Genomic DNA, 21,497 nt, shown 5'->3' on the forward strand with positions numbered 1-21,497 from the left:
AGATAATATGTGTTGGATGAAAAAAACTGACAAACAGTTTAGAAAGATCTTAAGACAAAGACTATGGACCAAAATGCTTAAACACCTGTTTTTGTTTAATAACCACAAAGCCTTAAAGTATAGACAAAGACAGTTCTCAAACAAAAACTGGCATGGCTTTGGAATGTCTCTAGACAAAGGCAACCTACGGCGGCTTAGAAATGTCCCACAGCTTATCAATGTCTTTCGAGAAAGACTGTATCAGTTTAGACTAGTTGGATGGTAAAAACAACTAACGATTTGCTGTATAGAAAAAAGACCAACTACTCAGATAAATTAAGTGCTTTCTCGACAAAGATTATGAATCAAACAAAGATTCATATCTCCACACGGCTTAGAAGTATCTTGAGAAAGAATATAGATGGAAAAATAACCCACGGCTAAAATGATTTCAGATAGTTTTTCCATCTGCTAATGCTAAAACACTTTAAAATGCCATGAATGATATTTGAACTGCAAGCGGATCTCTAGCCACTTCTCCTAACTTTATTTTGTGCACTTTCCACCCAAAAAAAAACGTCAGAACTCATCCCAATAAAAACTTTGGACTCTCAACCGATTCTTTCAAGTATGTTTCCGATTCAAAAAGTAACTTTATAATAGAGAAAGATTGTTCAGAAAAACAATGCAACTTTTTCAAGATGATCAAAGCGACTTGTCTTCAAGAAATCTTTCTGTTTACAAAAAGATACATTATATATTGATGAGTTTTACCGCCCAAACCATAGACAGTCTAGTCAAGCTGTTTCGTCCAATCAAAGTGTTCCCATTGGCGTGCAAAGCTCACAACCGCTTTCTTCTGGCTCTCCACAGACTCATGCCTTCTTCTTCTATACATGTCCTCTTCCGGCAACTCAAGCATCCCTCTGATCACATTCAGTCCAAGATTGCTATTGAACTCTTGCTCATCATCAATCACGTGAGCAAACCCTTTGTCTATCCCAAACTCCACGTGGAAGTAAGGAAAATTCTTAGGTATCGAGTTCCTAAGACCTTTCACGCTAGTGTCGATGAGCTTCTTCGCGTTGTGCTGACTCCACTCGCTCTCTGCTTCGTCGATCGCCTTCTTGAAGTAAAGAGGTCCTTCTTTCGCTATCTCCTGAGGGATCGGGATGCACTCGATCATACAGTGGCGGCGCTGCTGAGACAAACCAATCACCGTCTCCAGAAACACGGCGTCTTTGCCTTCTTTAGCAAACATCATTATAAGACACTTCTTGAAGTTCCGGATCTCGTCCCAAACATTGTCGTCAACGCTTCTGCTCGCTGCCTCGTGCTGCTCAGTACAAACAAAGAACACTCGTCAATACAAAGAAGCAGTTAAAGTCAAAATACAGAGTATCTTTATATTGTGTATACCTGCATTGGTAAGATACAGCAATGGCCTGGGACAAGGGGCTGGTGTTGTGGTAGCATAAGGTAGGTGAAGTTTGCGATTGATACAACCAAGTGTTTGGGCCGCTTTGGGTTCTCAAAACAGAAGAGACAGCGTTCTTGCTGTGTCATGATGCGTTTCACGCGGTTGTCTTTTTCAGGAACGTTGCTTTCCCGCTGCTTCCGGGACTTTTTGCTTGGAGCGTCTCCGTAGTCATACTCATCATCAGCAGCTTGGTTTGATGTTTTGTACTGTTTGTTATGCATTATGCTTTTGGCTAAATGCATATCGGTATCATCATCTTCCTTCTTCCTTTTGCCTGACATGTCCTTGATAGGATACCTCGCTGCTCTGACGTAGTGTTGTTGTTCTTTGGATGAATCGTCTCCAACGGCTTGCTTTGCTTTCAGCCTCTCTGCTTCTTCCGTGAGTTTCTGAGCTTCTTCAAGCTTCCCTTTCAGACGGAGCTGTAAGGCTTTAGCAGCTAGTTGATTCACACTCAAAGATTCTATATTGGGAAGAGTCGTTACAACATCTTTTTGGGTCTCGGCCTCGCTTCGGTGGTGATGATCTTCACGAGGCTCTACTGATTCACTCTTCTGCTTAGAAAGCATTTGCTTCATGAAGCTTCCATCATTGGTGAACTTATTCAAGTGAGATGCAGCTTCCGATATCAGCTTCGAGTCTTCGTGTCTATGAGTCTGGCCCTTTCTTTTCCCCCAGGATAATGAAGGATCGGTTTTAGGGGCTTTCAATACACGATGACGAATAGAGTCATCCTTCAAGTAGTCCCGACCATAGCCCTTCAAACAAAACACGTCACATATGTCAGAATATTACTGTTATTGATGAGAATTCAAAGATAAAAGCTACGTTTTTAACGGTTAAAGAACCTTCTCAGAAACTCTTTCTGGTTTTTTCTCTTTATCATTGTCTCCATTGTTCTCTCTTCTTCTATTATTAATGGCATTCAAATGGGCACGAGATGGAGCTGCTCTCTGAGAGGCCACAGACTCAACAAGGTTACCAAGTGAACCCCATCGTTCTCCAGCAACCTGTGCAACAACTCTCAAATAATAAGGCAATACTCACAAAGAAAAGTCATAAACAAGAACTTACCTCCTCAAGTTTTTGTCCTTCTCTCGCAGCCTGTTCCTTTGCACGCCTGAGCGCTTTCATCCTCCAACTCGCACCTCCATCTCCAACAACAGAAGTTGGTAAGAGCTGATCTTTACCGTTTCGTTTCTCAGATTCTTCCTCTGGATAACCGGTTCCATTTCCTTTGAAATAAGGATTCAGTTCTCTTGGGTTCACTTTAATTACCTGGAATCAAACTTACAAATCATTAACTAACAATATACTACAAACCGAGTTAGACTGAAACTCCAAATCAAACATATCTCAATCACCTCTTCATGTGTGCTTTCTTCCAGTTTTTCCTCTACATCTAAAGCAGGATCTGGATCAGACTTTCGTGTTGGCGGGAGCATAAAATCGAGACCATTACTCCTTCTAGCAATATCACCGTCGGGCAAGTCGTCGTCATCTCCATCATTGGCAATCTTCTTCCCTTTTCTCTTACTTTCCTTTCTATCAACGTCCTTGTTCTTTCTTCTTCTATCCTTCTTGTCTTCTCTATCCGAAGTATCATCAAGCACCTAACAGGAGTAGATTGAAACATCAAACTCAAGCCAGACTTTTAACACATTAAAAATAAAAGAAGAAGTATGAAAGGGAACGAGTAGCCTTACCTCATCACGAGGTATGATCTTTATGCCAGAGAACATGTTAAACAACTTGTTCCTGTGGAAGAATCAACAAGGAAGATGGAATCAAAATTAGGGCATGAATGAAACTTGAGAAAAAGAAAATCAACAAAACCCCTAAACCCAAAAAGCTAACTTATACCCTACAAAACAAACATGTACCGTTTTGCTACTTACAATTCACTAGATTACACTGACAAAAATCGATTACGCCCAAATAAAGCTTTGTCCTTTAATCAAATTGATTTTCTGTTATTCATCAACAACACCCAAATCTCAATTACTCGAATTTCTCTTCGTATTACTTAAAAGTCCCAATGTCCTTGCGACTCAATTTCAACGGAAAACAAAAATATAATCTTCAATTCGAGAGTTGAAGAGATTCTAAGCAGAAATCATCTCCTATTTATCAAAACATATCCCTTTTTTAATCGAAGTTTATAAATAAATTGAAGAGCTAATTCAGAAAACATACCGGAAGAAGAAGACAGTTTCGCCGGCACCGATGCGCTCGCTGATTTTGGGCTCGACAAAAGAAATTATGAACGAATCGTGACTAAAGCAGGAAGATATGACAAACCGAGACTAATAACCGGCAAATTATGGCAAACCGGGACTATCGAACCGTAAAACCGGGGAGTAAAACAACGAACTTACCTGTGAGTACTGGACTAAGAGCATCTCCCACCCAATTTCAAATCCTCAAATTTTGAGGTTTTTGTCATTTCAACCCAACTTCAAATTTTCAAATTTTGAGGTTTTGAATAGTGACACCTCAAATTTGAGATTTCAGTATTCAAAACCTCAAAACTACTATTCATTTGCTTTTTAGTCCTTACAACTATTTTTTTTCATAAATAAATCTACTAACTTTATTTAAATATGTTTAAGTACACCAAAATAAAATAAAATAAATATTACATAACATTAAAATAAAATTTACACAAATAAAAAATACATTAATTAAAGCTCACAGAAAATAAAATTCACACAAATAGAAAAATATATTAAATAAAACTCACACAAATAAAAATACATTAAACACACTTAACATAAATTAAAGCAAATTACATGAACATTTAAATATTACATATCTTACAAGTGGTATCAAAATACCAGAATTCATCGGCTAACCAGATCATGAACCTCCAAAATAATCGAAATATGGTTGATACATATTCGGATCAATTGAAAGTTGTTGCTGCTCTTGTTCAGTTCTTTTTTGTATGATTTTTGCTTTTTCCAATCGCAAATACTCACTTGTATCAGCATCGACAGAGTCTAAATTTGTTAGTAATATCTTATCATCTTGTTCTCGTTCTTTTAGGGTTAATCTTTTAGCCTGTTCTGGAGACGTAATTGCAACAACTCATAATTTTTACTCCTAGTTGATGTGTTTTCTTTTAAAAAATCAAGAATTTGTTCGTTTGATGAAATCATAGAGTCAGCGGATGAATTATTACCTTCCGCCATTTTTCTCTTCAATTTTGCTTTCTTTGATCCAATAGGGTGTTGTGATGAATTTGTTCCACCATCTTCTAAAATTTATGTGTATGTGTGTTGTTTTACTATATATATAATTTGTATTATTTTTATTATATAATATTGTAATATTGTGTGTTGTATAATATTTAAAAATATGTTTTATATGTATTTGTAAAGTTATTATCATTATTAGTAACTTTTGTTAATGTCAAGGATTATAATGCAAACTAGATTTTGACCCGCACGCCCGTGCGGGTCTATTTTTTTTTTTTTAAATATGATGATATTTGCTTCTTATGTCACTATTTAGGGTTGAGTAAAAAACTTGAATTCGAAGATTCAAACCGATCTTAATCCGAATAAGTAGTACTAAATCCGAACCAGAATTGATTAAATATCTGAATTATTCAAAATTTTGGTATTTGAATAATTGAAACCTAATCCGATCCGAACCGAATTATTTTGGGTATCCAAAATAAATTTATATACTTATATATATGATACTTTTAAGTTCGCATAAATGCTTGAAAATATATACAAATAATTAAACGTAAATATCTTAAATAGTTAAAAAAAATACTCAAAACTCTAAAAATACTTAAATAATTATTAATTCTCTATCCAAATATTTAAACCAAAGCTATTTAAATTGGTTATCCAAATCAGAACCAAATCTTCAAAGATCTGAACTGAACACGAAATCCCAAAAAGACCCGAAAACGAATCCGAACGTCCACCCCTAATCACTATTATATATATCCTATATGTGTTATCATAGGTTACAAAATATGTGTTATCATATAACTAATCGTATTTTATACGTACCATCAAATAAGTTTTCTTATAATTAATAATATTTTATACGTACAATCATATAAATAATCACATATTATATTTTAAAACTTAATGTGAAATATAAAACCATAATTTAATTTGGTGTTTGAAATTGGATTTTGTATTGTATTTTTATTATATATATTTAAAAAAATATAATAGTTATTGGAAAATATGTTAGTAAAAATCAAATTTTGAATATATGTATATTTTTGAATGAATTTTTGATATAAATTAATTTTAAATTATTATTTTGATTTGAATATATATATCAAGTAACATAGATCCATTACTTTTTAATATAATGTAATGGACTTTCAATTTTTTTTAATAGCATAAGCCCATTATTGTTTTTTCTAATTTATTGCTATCCATGTTTCCAAACAGTACTATTTTTTAACTACTATTCATATTGTCAAACCTAATCCGATCCGAACCGAATTATTTTGGGTATCCAAAATAGATTTATATACTTATATATATGATACTTTTAAGTTCGCATAAATGCTTGAAAATATATACAAATAATTAAACGTAAATATCTTAAATAGTTAAAAAAAATACTCAAAACTCTAAAAATACTTAAATAATTATTAATTCTCTATCCAAATATTTAAACCAAAGCTATTTAAATTGGTTATCCAAATCAGAACCAAATCTTCAAAGATCTGAACTGAACACGAAATCCCAAAAAGACCCGAAAACGAATCCGAACGTCCACCCCTAATCACTATTATATATATCCTATATGTGTTATCATAGGTTACAAAATATGTGTTATCATATAACTAATCGTATTTTATACGTACCATCAAATAAGTTTTCTTATAATTAATAATATTTTATACGTACAATCATATAAATAATCACATATTATATTTTAAAACTTAATGTGAAATATAAAACCATAATTTAATTTGGTGTTTGAAATTGGATTTTGTATTGCATTTTTATTATATATATTTAAAAAAAATATAATAGTTATTGGAAAATATGTTAGTAAAAATCAAATTTTGAATATATGTATATTTTTGAATGAATTTTTGATATAAATTAATTTTAAATTATTATTTTGATTTGAATATATATATCAAGTAACATAGATCCATTACTTTTTAATATAATGTAATGGACTTTCAATTTTTTTTAATAGCATAAGCCCATTATTGTTTTTTCTAATTTATTGCTATCCATGTTTCCAAACAGTACTATTTTTTAACTACTATTCATATTGTCAAACAATCCCAATGTGTACTTCAACTTTAATAATATAGATAAATAAACTTTTAAGATTTTTTTGAGGATTCATGGTTGGAGTAACCAATCCTCAAATCCTCATTTTGAATTTTTGCTTCCTTTAAAATGAGGTCTTCGGGTTGGAGATGCTCTAATAACCTAAAATGACGAACCGGGACTATAATTGGAAATATAACGAAATCGAACCGAACAAAAGCCAAATCGGGGGAAAGAACCGGATAATGTCGCACCGAGATTCGTATACGTTTCCGTCTCGAACCGGTCAAGGATTAATAATTCAACTTCCGCTTATACCAAGATTGGTGGGCCAGATAAAGTTCTGAGAACGTCTAATTGTTTAAAGCCCAAATTAAAAGGCTTAGGTTAATAAGGCCTTGTGATATGAAAACCCTAGTTTCTCTTGGCCGTCTCTTATAAATATCTTTTTCGATTATCTCTAATTCCGACATCTTCTTGTTTTGAACTCTTTACTTGTCGTTCTGCTGTGCCTCTTCCTTGTAATTTTCAGTCGACGTAATCGTCTTTTGGATTTGTAAAGTTTAAGCCATTCTTGTTTCTAGTGCGAGCCTCTGATTTGTCTTTAGATTATTTAGGCATTAGTTGTGTGATTCGTGTTCTGACGGCGATGATGATAACATATAATCCCAGCTCTATGAGACCTTTTGTGGTCAAGGAGTACAACTATGTTCATACATATATCTGAGCCTTTCATTCTTGATTTCTAATTATTGTTGATTATTGATTTCCATTGTTTTTCGATATTGAATTTGGGTTTAAGTGGCTGTGATGATAACATTTTATCCCAGCTCATTATGAGACCTTTTGTGGTCAAGGAAAATAACTGTTTTCTAACATTTTTCTGAGCCCTTAAACCCTTTCTTATCATATTGTTTTTGTTTATTAGTAAATTAAGTCAAAATTCGATTGCGTTCCCTGTGATGATTTAATTGCTAATGTATACCTGATAAAGTTTTATATGATTTGTAATTTATTTCTGAGGGAGCAATTATGTTTTTGTTTTAAATTTGTTTGTAAACCGATTCCCTATGATGGTTTAACCATGCTAATACTGATATCCTTGACTGAAATAATGTTAAGTTACTGAGGGATCATCTGTTTGAATCTTATTTTGCATTCGTCTCTGTTTTAGTAACTGTTTTTAGAGTTTTGAGATTGTGATCTATTTCTAGTACTGTACTATTGTGAATATTGTTCCTCAGAATCCACGCAGTTCCATTAGGTTGGTAGAATAATCCAAGAACTTCTTATGTTACATCCATAATAAAGGAACCCTCAAAATCAGATTGTATCATAATAAGATTGTGAACTAAACCTTACTTTTAGCTGCAATTAGAGCGAAGCCTAAACAACAGCAATCTGATAATAAGTTTGTGCACTAAACCTTACTTTTAGCTGCAATTAGAGCGAAGCCTAAGTAACAGCAATCTGATTAGTGAGTTAAAAGTAAAATTTAGCTCTAATTGCATGGCTCCAAACCTTACTTTTTTAAGACGATTGCCTCTGTGACTTCTAAAGCGGGCACAGGATCCATTTACTGGCTTGACTAAGTTGAGATTGAGGATCAAGTGATGGGGCCTCTATTAATTCAACTAAATATTTATTAAAATACATAGTTTTCCCAGTGGACAAAAACAGAAAATAGTTTCCTTGTCAAGAACATCCATCGTTAAAAATTTGGTTTTATGTTTTTGTTTGTTTTGTATGTTGTTAAAAGATAACAGATACATAGGCGTGTAAAACTTGTGGATGAAAATTAGGGAAGTTGAATTGATTTAAAGCTTTTTTGTTGGATTACTTGATGGCTAGGCTGATGGACATTGCAATCTGATTGCGTTACAAACAAGTTGGATTACTTGATGGCTAGGCTGATGGACATTGCACTCTGATTGCGATACAATCATGTTGGATGACGTGAATTGTAGAAATGCAGAAAGAGCATTTGCAGCGAGATTGCAGAGGTCAACAAACGTTCAAAAAAAATCCAAAACCTATTAATAATCATTCAAATCATAATTAAGACATCAAAGAGGTGTAATGTTTGCAAGGGAAGCTAACTATGTGATGAAGAGAGTTACTTAACAAGAAAACAACATAAGAAAATATGCAATAGAAAGTTTAGAAACCAAGAAGGAGCTTTTTTGTGTGGGAAACCAGGACAGTATTAAAGAAGAGACTGTTGACACTTGACACTAACAAAATCAACAGACGGGCAATCGTAAGAAAAGGCACAAACACTAAGGCAATAGAAAGAAAACTAACAAGAAAGTCTATTCATAAACAAGCAAATGCTAAGGATGTTTGGCTGACTGATAGCGAGACTACTAATTAAATAGCTCGAGATGAGAGTTGGTTTTCACAATTGGACACACAAACTAAGATATATATATATATATATATCAGAATTGGCAACGGTGAAACTGTAATCAAAAGGGATACGAGTTGGTTTGGAATGGTTTTAAACAATTTCAACGTATTTTATGGGGATTAGAATTTTTTTTTTAAATGACACCCTTCTGTTTAGTATCCGATTAACAGTATGCATTCTAATATTTCTAGCCAAGTTCATAGATTGTACGTGACTACATAGGGGCCGAGCTTTGGGCCATTCTTCTTTGCTATTGCAGTGTACATACAATCCTTGAGATTTGACAACATCATCTTCTAATGATATTTCCTCTTGGCTCGAGAATGTTTGCAACGTCAAGTGTACGTCAGGTACAGATTTTGGGGGTCTCTACGCCTTTTGGAGCTTCCACGTCTTTCAAATGCCACTATTACAAAGCTACAACAAATACGTGTCTTGAGACTAGATTATATGCTACCTACCAGAAATTCTAGTGCATAGAAGATCGGAGAGAGTGTAACCATTTATCATTGTTACCACTCCTATATCGCAAAGAATTTGACCAAAGTGGCTCCATGAGGCTAATTGATAAGATCATAACAAGAGTCACGGCATTGTGTGTTGTCCATTAAGTGTATTTAGTTATCTTTTCTTTATACAGTTATTTAGTTATCTTTCTTTGTGTATTTAAGTAATTGCTTTATTGAATGGGGATGAAAAGAAAATTGCAGTGAATTTGTATTCTTATTTTCTTTTAATATTTGGAATCCATTACTAAGACGATCTCTATTCTTATTCCATAATTTACTCTAAAAATAAAGTGGAAAATAGAATATAAACAAAAAATAAAAAATAACTCCATAAATGAAGTGATTTTTTAATTTTTTGTTTTTACTCTATTTTCCATTCCATTTTGAAGTAAATTATGGAGTATGCATAAGAAGCATAGTTAACCCCAATATGCTGCTCTTAGAGCATCTCCAATGTAAAACTTCATTTTTTCCTCTAAAATGGAGTAAAAGTGAAAATGGAGTAAAATTTCTCCAACTCTACTTCATTTCTCACTCCATTATGGAGTGATGAACAAACAAAAAATAAACTACTCCATTTATGGAGTAAATTTTATTATGGAGTGAAATATGGAGTTGGGTTGAAGCATTCCTTACTCCATATCCATTTTTACTCCATTTTAGAGGAAAAAATGGAGTTGGGATGGAGATGCCCTTAGGAACCATATCACTAAAGGTTTATCACCTCATCATGGTTTCCTTGTTTGAAGTTATATTGTTATTTCGTACTAATTAGACTTTGACATCTATTTATATATTACATTCTTTATTTAATTTTTTTTAATGTAAAACTTAGTTTGATATTTCATAGATCCATTTTTTCCCCTCTTTTCTGTTCCTATTGTTAAGGTTTTTGAATGTTGGTTTAACTTTTAGTACAGTTGCCTGATTTGGGTTTAATGATAAATTCAGTTTTATGGAGAATCATTTTCTCAAGTTTTGTATATATTTATATCATATCAGTTTTTTTTTGTGCAATATATATCATATCAGTTTATCAGGTTAAATCACATTTAGGGATTCAAAACTGCTATTTTATTCCACAAATAAATAATATCAGGTGGAGTCTGGAGAAGATTGTAATTTGTATACTTGACTACTATAACTATAGTAGATCGATATTATTTTTTTTATTTCTCTGTCTATATTTGTTCTTACGAAATATTGTAAAATAGACAATAATTTAATCGTTTATAAATGATTGATGTTTTAGGTTGTCTTTCTATTTTTTCTTTTTTTTTGTCATCGGTTTTGTCTTTCTATTAAAAAGATAAATGTTTGGAGTATAACTAATGCATTTATTTTTAAATTTAAAACATAAATTTAGATGTAAAAATATGAATGATGAAACTTTATTAATAAAACTAAAAAAATAAAACAATATGATGTATTTTAACTTTTCTTGATATATAGTGAAAAGTTTAAATTATCAACTACTCCCTCCAAATTTGAATATATGATGTTTTAGTTTTTTTCCTTGTATACAAATGTATGATGTTCTACTTTTCATTAATGTATTTTGTTTTTAAAATAAAATATAAATCAAAATGTAAAAAATATAAGTGGTTGAATTTTAATGGGATTTAAATTAATCTTTAAACTAATTAAAAGTAAAACCAAAAAGTATTTGATAAAAGTAAGTATTTAATTTCTCTTACTATGTGTGCACAACCTTAAATATCATATATTCAAATCCGGAGGGAGTACTATTTACAAGGGAGTATATTTATGTGATTTATTCTTTTGTCTTTGTTCATTTGTTTTTTACCGGAATTATATGACCAAAGTTAAATTTATGTTATGTTTGTGTCAGTCTAGTTGATAACATCGTGAAAGCATGTTTAGTAAAGATCATAAAACAAAAGCGTCGAGTTACTGTTCTACGTAACTTATTTCTGACATCATTGATTGTAGACAAATGAGAAATGAATATGTAATTTTGTAGATTACCCTATCCTAAAACCTCCCTACTTTTTTCTCGAGAAGTTCACTATTTCAGCTTTTCACTTTTAAAGAAATTTTACATTTATCGAAGCTATAATTAACTTATTTTGTACAAAAAAGCAAGACAGAGCTTTTAATTTGTTTTCTTTTTCTTATCAGCTAGCATAGGCACCTTAATATAGGACAATAAATGTTAGGAGTAATAAATTTTGGATTTGAAAGGTCAAAATCACTTAAAATTGCATGTCCCCATGCACAAGTGATTAATACAACGTCATGGTGAGAACATAAAACAAAAAATTGCCCAAAAAAGTGCCCAGTCAGCTTCTACACTTTACGCATCACCATTTCCCCTTACAACTAAGCATTGCAATATCGCATAAATGCATATTCCACATTTCTTGCTTTCCTCATTGACATCTTCTCTACAAATCAGCAATATAACTGAATCACAAACTATTCTTTTTAGCGACTTTAGATATTAAAGACCATGTGAATAACAAAAGGGGAAAATCAAATGATAAAGCAAAAAATGTTATTAAAAGCTAGGAAAAAAAAAGAGGAGGCTCAACTTTATCCAAACATAATCATAGTTTCAAAACCTAACTATGAAGGTTTCACTTGACCATTAACTCACTTTCACGTGTACAACTTTAAAATACGAGACCACCCTTTAATCATACGAGGCGTATAAGCGAAAGTCAAGGTCACTTTAGTAATTGCCTTCTTCGTTCAGAATCACATCACCGAACAACCGTTTGGGTTCTCATCGCTGAATAACTCAAACGAATCGGACGGTCGAGATGGATACGGGTTTTGATCGCACGGTGGATAGCCTGGGTGCATATACGCATACGAATGAGGTGGCGCAGGAGAGTAATACGATGCAGCGTCTACGCTCACCGGAGGTTGAGCAACGTTATAGCTTACGCCGTACATGATCTGCGGCGCATAGTAGTTAGGTGGATAGGGATACATATCCTGACGTGGCGCAACGCTATTGGGTAGCATTTGATGGCCATCGTGTTGATTATTTGAACGGTCATGATCTTCTGCTGCAGGAGTACTATTGGGCGAAGGTAGTGATCTAGTACGGCCAGGTCCACCGGTAGGATTGTTAACACTGCTCATGCTTTGCCCCTTCTTTTTCTTCTTTTTACCAACACTGCCACTGCTTTCTTCAGCTTTCTTCTCCGCCGTCGGTGCCGGAGAATCTTCCGGTGACGAAGAATCTGCCGGAGCAGAGTCTTTCTTTTTGAGAATTTCGCATTTATCCTCTTTGACTGGAGCACAAGCTTCACTGTTATCGCCGGAACTACACTTTCCGGCGCCGTCAGGTTTTTCAGATTCCGGTTTATCAGAACCGGAAGAGGTAACTTTATCGGTTATTTCCGGTTTTTCTTCTTTCTTCTTTTTATTCATCTTTTTCGGGTCGACGGGTTTGGTCTCTTTCGGGTCGTGGGGTTTGTTCTCTACCGGGTCGGGTATCTCCGGCACTAGATCGGCGTTTTTGCCTGCCTTGTGAAGCTTCTTTAACAGAATCTCTGGTGAGACAATTCCCATAACCGTTACATTGTTCTGCTTCACATCAATGTCCACTCTATAAACACCTACAGCCAAATTAAAATTTTATTGCTCAATACTAAATTAACTATCCTGTAATCATAATATATGTTCTCCACAATGAAGGATTTATTTTATAGGTTTTTAACTAACAACATTGAAAGTGTACCTTCAATGCTGGTAAGGATTTTTTTCACTTTTCTTTTGCAGCCTTCGCAGTGAATGGAAACCTTCAAGTTGCATGTCTGCGAGTTCAAAAAAATAGATATGCAATAAATAAAGAACAAATTATTGAAAAGAGATATAGGAAGGACAAAAAAATAGTTGAACTTGTAGAATACTTATCAGTGGGTTTTCGAGAAGATTCATCTCGGAATAGTGAAGCTTATAAACTGACTACATGGATTGTTGAGTTCAAATATTCAAACACAAAGTTATATGCATGAAGGGTAACTAATACCTTGTATGGAAGTGCAAGAGGTGGAGGAGTAAGATCTTTGACTTGTGGGGATTGCTTCTGTTCTGTTTTCTTAGTTTCCGGTTTCATTTCTTCTGTTGCCATTTCAGAAAACAAAAAGTTGTTAGCTCTTTGAAGCGGAAGAGAGAGAGACGAATGTGACTCGGGGAAAGCAAAAGATTATGGGGAATACAGTAAGACTCGGATTTAAAGGATGGGGGAATGTGTGCTTTTTACTCTATTTTTAATATGAAAATTATTCACTCGCTCTAAAGTCTAAACCATAGCATGTCCAACACCGATTTTCGAAAGAGTTTAATTCGTCACAAAAAGACTTAATGGTTAAGACCAAGATATAAATGCCGGCCAGCTTGTCAAGAGAATCCATAATGCCGATTAGGCAGTAGAAAACTCTTGCATAGAAAAATTGTATTTTTTTTTAGATGTTCAAAAAATTAAATTTAAATCTTTTTAAACAAAAAGAAATATTAACATAATTTTTATAAATTGTCTAAAATATTAAAAATTAAAAATTATAATTATTTTTAAATTTTAAATAAATTTGTTAAACTATAAAACTCAAAAAGAAAATTTAAACTTTAAGAAATATTAAATTATTTAAAAATTCAAATCTTATAAGTTTTTAAAAATCCACTAAGTTTATAAAATTTCTTACGGTTGAATTTTTTTTTTGAGTATTATAAGTTTAACAATTTACTTTATATGTTTTAAAAAAAAATTAATAAAATTTATAAAAGTTATTTGAATATTTTTATTATAGTTTTAGAAAGATAAATATTTAATTATTTGAACACGCAAAAAACCTTTTTTAGAAAGATAAATATTTAAATTTTATCTAATTTTATGATTTTGTTTATTTTTAGTTTTTTAATTAAAAAAACTGTTACGTTATCAATTTTTATCCATAAATAAATAGTTCCAGTCACATTTTTGAAAGTTAAGTTGAAGATTTTTGTGATATAGATGTTAGATTGAAAGTTCAAAATGTCAGTCAAAAACGTTGGAGGTCTAAAATATTAACGAGTGTCACTTTCAAGATTTTTATGCGATTTTCTCTTGGATTAAGTGTACGAAAGAATTTTATTTTTTTTCTAATGAATTTGGCATTTGGAGGAATTCTTTAAAATTTCATCTTATTGGATTAATCATTTGTACAAATACCTCAAAATCTCAGGTTATTGGGCTAATCACTTTTAATTTTTTTTTAAACATTATCCTATTGAAGGGATTTGAGAGATAATTTATGGTTAAAAGTTAGTGAATAGAACTACCACCTCTAAATGACCTGTATTAAAATATTTTTACAATTTTGTTTATAAGAAATAAAATTTCAAGAAATTACTGCATCTTATTCTCTTTTCAATAGAAAACAGAATTTGATAAAATAAATAAATATTATATAGCATTTTAAATATTTTTTTGACTTTGAAAAAAAATTAAATCTCAAAAATCTTAAAATCCCCACAAAAATCCTCAAAATCCCCACAAAAATCCTCAAAATCCTACCAAAATTAACACAAAAATCCTCAAAATCCATTTTAATTTCCACGAAATCTTTTTTTTTTTTTTGAACACCAATTTCCACGAAATCTAAATCCCTCAAATTTCCTTGGATCGGTGTCCTATAATATATGATGAAAGTAATTATTTTCTATAATCTTACTATAGGCCTGTTTAAAACGATAGAGGTCATGCAGGCAAGAAAGATGATGATGAATTTACTAAAGGAGGCAGTGTTGAAGAAGAGAGCATTAGGAGAGGAGTTGGGGAAGTTTTTCAAAATCATATGTGGAGAAAAGGAAGAAGGAAAAGCAAAGATGAGCGTGGAGGAGAAGATCAATATTACATATATACATTTTTTTCTGATTGCTAACCAAACAACACCACGGATTCTTGCTGCTACAGTAAAGCTCATAAGCGAAAAGCTTAGAGTCATGCGAGAGCGTGCGAGTACTGACATATGAACACTACAAATTACGACTCTTTAGTTATTAGGACTGAGAAGGATGCGTGCTTAACATGGGAAGACTACAAATCCATGACTTTCACCCATTTATAGAGTATCTACCATTCTGCTTCTTCGTGTACTGACATATCTTAACTAATAGCTCACAGCGAGTCTCTTAGGATCACATTTAGTGCTTAGAAAACCTGATAATGACATCCAAGTCGGTGATTATACAATTCCGGCGTGTTGGACCTTCATCAAGGGCTACGCTGCTCATGGCCATTTTCATCACAATTTGTGTAGATTCAGATCTTATATTGTTTTATCACCTAATGAATCATATAATTCAATTCACTTTTCAATGCAATCGAAGTCTTCACTTAACCTATACGGCTTGCAGGTGGTCAATGAAGGCAGAGACCAAGCTATATATGCTTATGTTTTCATTTGGGTGTGATGTTCAATTCGTATATATCTTTCTATTGAATAAATAAAGTAAGCTAGACAGATGGTTATAATCAATGAATATGCTTTCGTCATTACCAGTACTAGTATGATAAGGTGAATGTATCATGAAATCAGTTTATTTCAAGTGTCTGCTGAGGTTCCTAAATACTCAAAGTGAAAAATTATCAAAGGCAATTAAAACTAATAAAGTCAAACGAGTCTCAAATCTTTTTTTTAATGATACATAACATCATCATTAGAAATTGTCAAATGAAGAAAGACTTGTAGTCGAGTATTTTCAATAGCATAGAGTATCTTAAGTGCTACTCTATTTTGAGTGTGTTTTATGGGCATGCATTTCACTATTTTTAATCACATATTTTCCATTTGACCATTTTCCTATCTTTTCTCGAAATATAAATAATTCATTTGCACTAACACACCATCATAAGTTTACATCTATCGATGTGATCATGGCTCTGGCACCACCACCAACCAGGACGGCCCGGGAAGGTCAACAAAGGAGCTTGGAGTGGAGCTAGATGATCCGGACCTGAGAATTGACACTGAAGACCATTTCTATCGACCAAAGGACCATGATAAGCATTTGGGTCTAGACAAACGAAGTGAGACGAGCTTAATTATAAGATGGTCAAGACTCTCCAAATGTCACCGTATCAAGCTAGACCGTGTTATGGCCGAAAAAAGACAGTCAAGCAATGGATGGGATCTTAAATATACTTGTTGGGCAAATGACTAGCTCACGAGACAATGAATGATACAGTGAAGCGGCCTCTACACTCCGTATCTAGCATGTATATTCCTATGTGAATCATTCATCCCACTGGATCTTTACACAAAGATATAACCGAAAAATGAAATCTAAATATAGTTCTGGTTAATGTACTAGAGATGGACTAAAAACATATCTTTATTTATCTATCTTAGAAATTTAGGAAGTGTGAGCTCATTATAAAGAGAAACGATTTCAAAAGAATAAAAATGTCTTCAAAGAGTTGTACCAGGCAAAAACAAAAGAAACGGAGTTTTTTTTTTCTATACACATTTCTTCAGAGAGTTGAAGCTCTAAGATCAGGTAAAAGCCCAAAAATGATTCATTCTACTTCAGCCTCGCTTAAAGGGAAGTTTCAAAAGAATGGGAGGACGTTTAGTAGAGAACTCGCTTGTCTCCCTGTTAGAATCCTCTGTTTCATCCACAGGCTTACTCGCTGCTCTTGTTGCTTTATCCGCAAGAAAGCTCGGTTCCGAACACTCTACTCCGTCCAGCGGCTTACTTGATGTACTTTCCTTCACAAGAAAACCATCGTCTGACTCACCTTGAGCTCTGTTACTCACATTGGCTGAGTGCTTGATCCTTTTAGACCTTTCCCTTTTTATCGGTTTAGGTGTACTCTTTGCTGTAAAAAATCCTGACTCAAGAGCTTCAAGAGCACGAGTCGTCAATGGCCTCTTTCTTGTGCTTTGTCTTCTCGGAGGATCTGCGTTTATCTCTTGGTTTTGCTCTTCTTCTTCTTCTTGTTTTATTGATGCAGTTTCTTGACTAGTTCCATGATCAGTGGAAGGAGAATTCCTCTTGTCTGAGCCTGACCTTGAAGGAAGTTGAATCAGTTTCTCTTCCAGATCATTTGAAGAACACAACAACTGCTTTGACTCCTCTTGTTGTTGTCTTTCTGATGAACATAACTCATTTGGTTCAGTCTTTGGAATCTCTATCCCGTCTCCAGCTTCTTCTTCTTCTGCTTTCTCAGTCTTGATCGAACTTTCACCAAAACGTTCTATATCTTTCCTTACACACGCACTGAGCTTCCTTCGTTTTGGCAAGGGAAATGAAGAACTAAGAGAATGATTGTTAGCAGATTTTGATTTTCGGACAGACCTCTTCTTTGACCGAACCTTCTCCTCCTTCACACCAGAACCAGTCACACCTGTACTGGCACCAGACTGGTTGTTCTGCGAAGATGATGGATCACTAGCGGGCAAACGTCTCCGTCTCCTTATCCCTGATGAATCCACAATCATGAACCTCACCGGCTCTTCCACCAGTTTCTTCATTCGTCTCTTTTCCCACTTACATTCTTTACCATGCTTCTCTACATCCACACAAGAGGCCTTTGATTGAGAACCTAGAGATTCTGGATTCGGATTCTTCAACTCCCTAAACGCACACAACTTGCCTCCTGCAGCCAAACTAGTAGTATCCACAACAGTGAACTTCATATGTGTAGAAGAAGAGGACTCTGGAGACTTTAGGTAACGCCTTTTTAATTGGTCCTCTTTATTCTCACTGGGAGCTCTTATCTCTGCTGCCTCATCAAACTCAAGAAGCTCAGGATCCGAAACAACTTTTTTAATAATGTCACTGATGGAATCAAAGTAATGATTCTGCTTAACAAGTTTCCGCCTCGAAAACTTCTTTACACCAGGGATGAGGAAGACAATGTTGTCTTTGCCTCGGTCTTTAGGCTGCTCAGAACGCCACCCTCTGGCTAGCAAACGCGGCCACACAGCTTCCCAGAAGATATCATTGCAACGGGCCTTGCTTAGACGGGAACCACCACTCAGTTTCTCGATTATTTCATCACATGTGAGTGAACTGTACACCCCTAAACCAGCAGGAACCGCAGCAGAAGAGGAAACTGTGAACCATTGCTTCGATTTAACAGGCTCCGTTGTTAGAACTGTCAGATCTTCTTTGTCTTTACCGATTGCTACTGCCTCTACAAGAGACTTAAGACCCACTAGCTCCTTCACAGAGCTGATGTATTTCTCCAGAGATGTGTTCCCTTCAGCTAATGACTTTGAGACCTGTTAATGGATCATGCAAACCATTGTTTGTTAGTACACTTTTTTTTTCTTTGTCAGAACCGAAACCACAACATGTAATATTAGTTTCGTCCCAGCTGTCACTGGAAAATACACATTAACACATTCAATGATATATTAAGTGTAAGAGAATGTGCAAAGGAGACTCACATTCACAAGCTTTGTTTTCAGCGATGATTCATCGGTAATGCTGGGCATCAAACGGGACAGCAACAGATGTAGTCTCCAGCCTGAGTAGAGCTTCTTCCCTTGTATGCATTTTCTACTCCGTTTCTTAAGGGAGTTTGACCAAATCTTGTGCTTACTAGATTTGTAGAACTTCCCGTAGTAAAAAGAAAGTAGTTCTCCTGTTTCTTTGCTCTCCAAGAACGTCTTTACCTGAGCAAAGTTCTTCCCGAATGTATACAGACCGAGAACAAAGGCATCTACCTCCAAATCTTCCCAAGAACTTGATGGTCTCTCAGGCACAGCTTCAAGATTCATCTTCTCAACTCTGCGGTTTCTTTTGGTTTTCAGAGATTTGAGAGACTCGTTCATGTCTACATTAACATCGTCTTTAAGTTTGGTGTCTATCCACGTTATGTCAACAGGTAGTCCCACAGCTACGGCATTAGATTCAGAAGCTAGAGGATTCGAAAGATAGGCAGCTGCACGTTCGGATTCAGATATCAAAGGAGGTATCTCGGCTTGATACTCGTCTCCAACACGAATATCAACTTTTGGATCTCCACACACATATTCTTCCATAAGAGTCTTTTCTTCGTCCATTTTTAAAATGGGAATTTAAAAAAAAAAACTGCATATAAGAGAAGATCACACTCATTTAATGTTAAAGAACATACTCCAAGTGTACATTGGCAAACTATAACAAGCAGACGAACACATACACAACAGGTTAATCTGAGATCATATAAGAACAAACTCTTCACTCATTGCCCCCAAGGTCTTGAAAACAAAAGCTTAAAAAATCACATACAGGCAAAGATACAATAAAGGAGAATGAGATATAAATCTACTGTTTGAAATCAGAAAACAAGAAACAGAACCACATAGGCAAAATCAAAGAAACCAAACAAGACTTAGACAAAAAAAAAACGAATAGAATCGATTTGTTTTCAGAGCGTGAAACCCAGAATCAAGAACGTGCTTCTTATCTTTGAACGATAAGGGTCAATCCCAAACAAAGACAAGTAATTTCTAAACGATAACAGACCACACGTAAAGAGATAAACATCACATTGGAAACGAAGTGAAGCAAAGCAAAGCATAAAGTTGAAATCTTTAACGCCGGCCTAGCAGAAAACGTGAAGACAAAAGATGAACACTTCATGTAAAAAAAAGGATCTTGTTTTTTTGCTCGATCTCTCTATGCATTAACAATAACGTTTTTTTGGCAAACCGCGAAAGCTATCGCACGAACACGAACGTGTATTACCTAAAACGGTATTAAAGAGAGATTTGGTAAAAACCTGACTGAAGAGGTTATCGAAAGAAGAGAGATAGTGTCAGGTTTGCATTGCAGTGAGACGAGACTCCTTCGACTCGACTAGGCAACGACCGAACAAGTTTAGTTTCCTTTATGTGGTGGGAGAGATGGAGAGAGATCACTCTGGCCGCTCGCTCTTTCAACACAAGTCTTCGAGAGAGAACACAACAACAAGGACCAAAAGTTTCTCTTGGAGAAAAAATAAAAATAAATTAAAGAAGAGAAAATAGCTTACAACCAAAATATTCTTATAATGATTTCTTTAATTCTATGTATATTTACATATTGTATTTTTTTTTCTTTATTCACTTTGAAAGAATATATTTTTGGAATAAGAATGAATCCATAAGTCTTATTTTTCTATAGTAAAATTAGCAACTATAGACTTATTACGTATAGTAAAATAAACATATCACTCGACCAAAAAAAATATATCATCTATTATTTTTTTCCAAAATTTTGCTTTTCGTCAATAAAACAATATTCAAAAACATACCTAATACGAGTTTGAATATAAATGATGGCAAATACAATAATAGTTTTAGACCGATCACACCATATATTAGAGCTTATTAAACATGGTATTATGATTTCTCTTTTGATAACAACTTTTAACTGGTTAAAATGGTTTGAAAATCAAACCAAAGTACAATATTTTACATAACATGTATCATCAAACGTTCTTTAAGCACAGTTTACAGAAATATATGCTTTCAAGTTACATAAAAGCCGTGAAAGAGAAAAAAGGATAACATACTCTTGACAATCACAGCCTCTTCCAAATGAATCGAGAAGCACATACTAATTGACCAATTTAGACATTATCTTCACCAGTTTAGAAATATATTTACTGAAATAAGTGTTGTTCTCCCATTAAAAATCATGTATATCATTGTCTAAATAGGAATTTCCACTTCTGAATGCAGAATGGGGAGAAAATTCGATGTATATTTTTAACTCCATCATGTATATCCACATCTTCTTAAGGTTGAATTGTTTTTTTTTTCTTCTTTTCATGACACAACTTTGTAACAACACTAACCTGAAAAATGTTGACATAGCTAAGGTAGCTTATGGAAAGAATGTTCTCCAATTTA

The 21,497-nt window shown here is 33.9% G+C and overlaps 3 protein-coding genes and 3 non-coding genes across 6 annotated transcripts; 3 read left to right on the forward strand and 3 right to left on the reverse strand.

Moving 5' to 3' along the window:
- Nucleotides 1-612: 612 nt before the first annotated feature.
- LOC106433783 (CWF19-like protein 2) lies at nt 613-3,746 on the reverse strand. The gene is made up of 7 exons (XM_048739939.1): nt 3,656-3,746; nt 3,166-3,217; nt 2,824-3,072; nt 2,534-2,737; nt 2,308-2,469; nt 1,399-2,217; nt 613-1,315 (listed from the first exon to the last, which is right to left on the reverse strand). Exons 2-7 carry the CDS (start codon nt 3,199-3,201, stop codon nt 773-775), a joined length of 2,013 nt encoding a protein of 670 aa, XP_048595896.1. The 5' UTR covers nt 3,202-3,217; nt 3,656-3,746; the 3' UTR covers nt 613-772.
- A 3,627-nt stretch (nt 3,747-7,373) lies between these two features.
- LOC125578826 lies at nt 7,374-7,467 on the forward strand. Its single transcript, XR_007316907.1, has one exon. It is a non-coding gene; the product is annotated as a small nucleolar RNA snoR69Y (small nucleolar RNA).
- A 62-nt stretch (nt 7,468-7,529) lies between these two features.
- On the forward strand, nt 7,530-7,627 carry LOC125578827. Its single transcript, XR_007316908.1, has one exon. It is a non-coding gene; the product is annotated as a small nucleolar RNA snoR69Y (small nucleolar RNA).
- Nucleotides 7,628-7,795: 168 nt separating this feature from the next.
- Nucleotides 7,796-7,868, forward strand: LOC125578838. Its single transcript, XR_007316919.1, has one exon. It is a non-coding gene; the product is annotated as a small nucleolar RNA snoR53Y (small nucleolar RNA).
- A 4,318-nt stretch (nt 7,869-12,186) lies between these two features.
- On the reverse strand, nt 12,187-13,978 carry LOC106433753 (heavy metal-associated isoprenylated plant protein 35). The gene is made up of 3 exons (XM_013874578.3): nt 13,658-13,978; nt 13,367-13,442; nt 12,187-13,244 (listed from the first exon to the last, which is right to left on the reverse strand). Exons 1-3 carry the CDS (start codon nt 13,757-13,759, stop codon nt 12,373-12,375), a joined length of 1,050 nt encoding a protein of 349 aa, XP_013730032.2. The 5' UTR covers nt 13,760-13,978; the 3' UTR covers nt 12,187-12,372.
- Nucleotides 13,979-16,985: 3,007 nt separating this feature from the next.
- On the reverse strand, nt 16,986-20,587 carry LOC106433777. The gene is made up of 3 exons (XM_048739940.1): nt 20,384-20,587; nt 19,065-19,710; nt 16,986-18,896 (listed from the first exon to the last, which is right to left on the reverse strand). Exons 2-3 carry the CDS (start codon nt 19,680-19,682, stop codon nt 17,196-17,198), a joined length of 2,319 nt encoding a protein of 772 aa, XP_048595897.1. The 5' UTR covers nt 19,683-19,710; nt 20,384-20,587; the 3' UTR covers nt 16,986-17,195.
- Nucleotides 20,588-21,497: the final 910 nt, after the last annotated feature.

This window comes from Brassica napus, chromosome A9 (assembly GCF_020379485.1).
Source record: "Brassica napus cultivar Da-Ae chromosome A9, Da-Ae, whole genome shotgun sequence".
Classification (NCBI taxonomy): domain Eukaryota; kingdom Viridiplantae; phylum Streptophyta; class Magnoliopsida; order Brassicales; family Brassicaceae; genus Brassica; species Brassica napus.